The sequence below is a fragment of the Eublepharis macularius genome, chromosome 1 (genome assembly GCF_028583425.1).
Source record: "Eublepharis macularius isolate TG4126 chromosome 1, MPM_Emac_v1.0, whole genome shotgun sequence".
Lineage (NCBI taxonomy): Eukaryota > Metazoa > Chordata > Lepidosauria > Squamata > Eublepharidae > Eublepharis > Eublepharis macularius.
The window spans coordinates 179,102,159-179,104,966 of NC_072790.1; the positions used below are offsets into that span (position 1 = coordinate 179,102,159).

The window sequence follows — 2,808 nt, forward strand, 5'->3', positions numbered from 1 at the left end:
AAGCAGCCACATTCTATGAAGGATTTTATGAGCCCCAATCCATGAAACACCCTGTGAACCCAGAGAATGTACGTAAAATACAAATCATAAGTCACAAATTCTGCTACATGGATTTCAGTGGGGAAAATGTAAATGGGAAACAGTTTAAATTTAATTTTTCACATGCACAACAAAGGGTTTATTTTTCCTTTTTAAACTTGCATGCCTGTAAACTATATTTTTAAAAATTACTACTATCATATTAAATGATGTACCAAGATGGGATTTTCAGAGGTGGCAGAGACACAAAGGTACCTACATGGTAATTTACTGGTAGTTGGGGAGCAAATCCCATAAGACAGAAGCCCTTATATGACCTACCCAAGAGTATTTCCATTAGCTCAAATGGGAATACCCTGAGGTTTGGTTTGTAGCCTGAAGCACCTTTGAAAATCCCAGCTGTGAAAAAAGTTACATATGAATATAACATCTAAAAAAATGATCATGGAAAACCATTTACCATATTTTTTGTTGGATGCTGTTTGCCTAAACAAGGCAAGGGCTTTAGTGCCTGAGGTATAGGTAGTTCCTGGATGCTTTTAGGAAAATGGGAGGGTGGAAGAGTCTGGAGAATAGTTTGCATAGATTGCAGGTATAAGGATGCAGGCACGTTCCCCACCAGGCTGTTGAACTTGTCCTCCCCTAGCAAAAGTGTCCAGTGCTCTGGATGTTCCTGTAGAGCCTTCCGCATCTTGAATTGAGGGTTAGGCATGAATAGCAAGAGGTAATCGAGGCAGAGTTTTTTGGATGCTACATTGACTTTAGACTCCCACATCTGCTCCAGGATGACATCCAGTGGGGTGAGCCCTTTACTGTCCTCTATCCTGGGAGAGGCCCCATTTCCTAGGAGGATGAGGACTGTCTCCGACCTCAGGAGCTCACAGGCGAGATGCAGAGGGGTCTTTCCGTCTTCCAGGTGAAAGCAGCCGGTTCTGTTGATGTAGGAGTTCAGACTAGGCAGTTTGTGTGCAATGCTGATGATCAGCCCCAAAATGTCTCTTCTGTCATATGTTACAGCCATGGCCAAGTGAGGGGCAGAGGATGGGCAATAGCAGAAATGTTCTCCGGGGACTTTGAGAGCCTCCTCTGGAAAATGAGACAGAAGATACTGGGCATAAGGTAGGTGATTGTGCACCACTGCATACAGCAGGGCTTCCGATGGGGAGTAGGTCCTTAGGCTGGCATTTTCCTCCCAGTAAAAATACTCCATAGTCCTCATGTCTTCCAGCATCCACACGGGCTTGTGATCTCTGACAGCCTGGTAGAACATGTAGGATAAGAACTTGCAGTGCCTGCTCTGATCCTCCTGGGAGCTAGCCTGGTTACTGGCCATGCCTCAAGCACTGATGAGCAGCCCTTTTGTGCAGAAGAGCTTCTCCCTTCAGCGGAAGGTGGAGGCTCCGTCTGAATGCAGATTCCAGAGGCTGCTGCAACCTTCAGGCTCTCATTGCAGCCTGGACCGCACTAGCCGGAATGCATCGCATCGCTCTTCTCTGACGGGCTATTCATCTCCACCCATTCATTGTTTTCTCCTTCTCACTGCAGTGGTTTTGTCGAGGTAAGCACAATCTCACATGCTCAGTTAACCATTGCCATGCAAGCAGGCAGTCATTGCAATCAGTTTCTCGCACAGCACAGGTTAGCAGAACACTGATAGCTGTGATTTTATAGAGGAGAAGAGAGCTATTTAGAGGAGGCTAAAATTAGCTTTGCAAGTGAAGCAATTTTCTGTCTGTAGTCAGTGTCCAATCAGAGCAGACAGCTGCTGCAGTAAATATTGTGACACAGTCTTGTAGCTTGGGTGCACAACCTGGTGACTGAGGGGCCCCAGCATTGTTTATGTAAGTCTGTTTTATTTATTATGTTTTTAACCTATCCTTTCTTCAGAGAGCTGAAGGCTTTTCTTGCCTCAGTTTTATCTTCACAACTCTGTGATGCAGATGAGGCTGAGAGAACAACTGGACCACAGTCACCCAGTGAGTTTCATGGTGAGTGGGGATTTGAACCTGCCCTGGAATGATATTTTAACTCAGTGTTTCCCAAGCAGGGTTCCATAGGACATTGTCAGGGGCTCTGTGAGAAATCATGGAATAAATAAAATTTTTGAAATACCACAAAAATTCCAGTTATCACTTGAAATATCATGGTTATTTAGGTTATGTAAGATTATGGGGTTGAGGAGAGAGACAGTAGTTCTTTACAAATAAATTTTCTTGACAATGATTTAGCAGTAATTGAATTGGGTTCCCTGACATCAACTTTTTCCAGTCTGTAAACATTTTCATAGGGAGGGGTTTCTGAGGATTTAAAAAATTAATTTAAAGGTTCCCCCATAGAAAAAAGGTTGGGGAACACTATTTTGGCTTCTACACAACACTTATTCTTTCTTATATATACAGCCCCCTTTTATCTTAATATAGAATGTGGAAATTTGAATTTAGCCTGTCAGATGATTGTGTCACACCTCCAGAATTCTGGGCATACTTGTTTGAGGCTAGCACTGCTATGGGAGTAAGACCACTTTGGTAGCTCTTGAGAGTTGGATGTGAATTAAAAAAAAAATTAGTAGTAAGAATACAAAAATACAATGTGATCAAATAGCATACTTAATACAACTAAAGTATATATATACAAAGTACTGTATATCCACAATTAAATACAAAAACAAATAAATGATGTGAAAATGTTTTAAAACAAAGTGTGCATATCTGAGGGAGCTTAGTCCTGTGAGGGCCATAACATGAGCCACTGCTCAATATTTGAATCTTA

General features: G+C 42.3%; 1 protein-coding gene across 1 annotated transcript; it reads right to left on the reverse strand.

The window, feature by feature from the left end:
• Positions 1-481: 481 nt before the first annotated feature.
• Positions 482-1,372, reverse strand: LOC129326501 (ankyrin repeat domain-containing protein 9-like). The gene has a single exon (XM_054974729.1). The coding sequence runs from the start codon at positions 1,370-1,372 to the stop codon at positions 482-484; it is 891 nt and encodes a 296-aa protein (XP_054830704.1).
• Between the last annotated feature and the right edge of the window lie 1,436 nt (positions 1,373-2,808).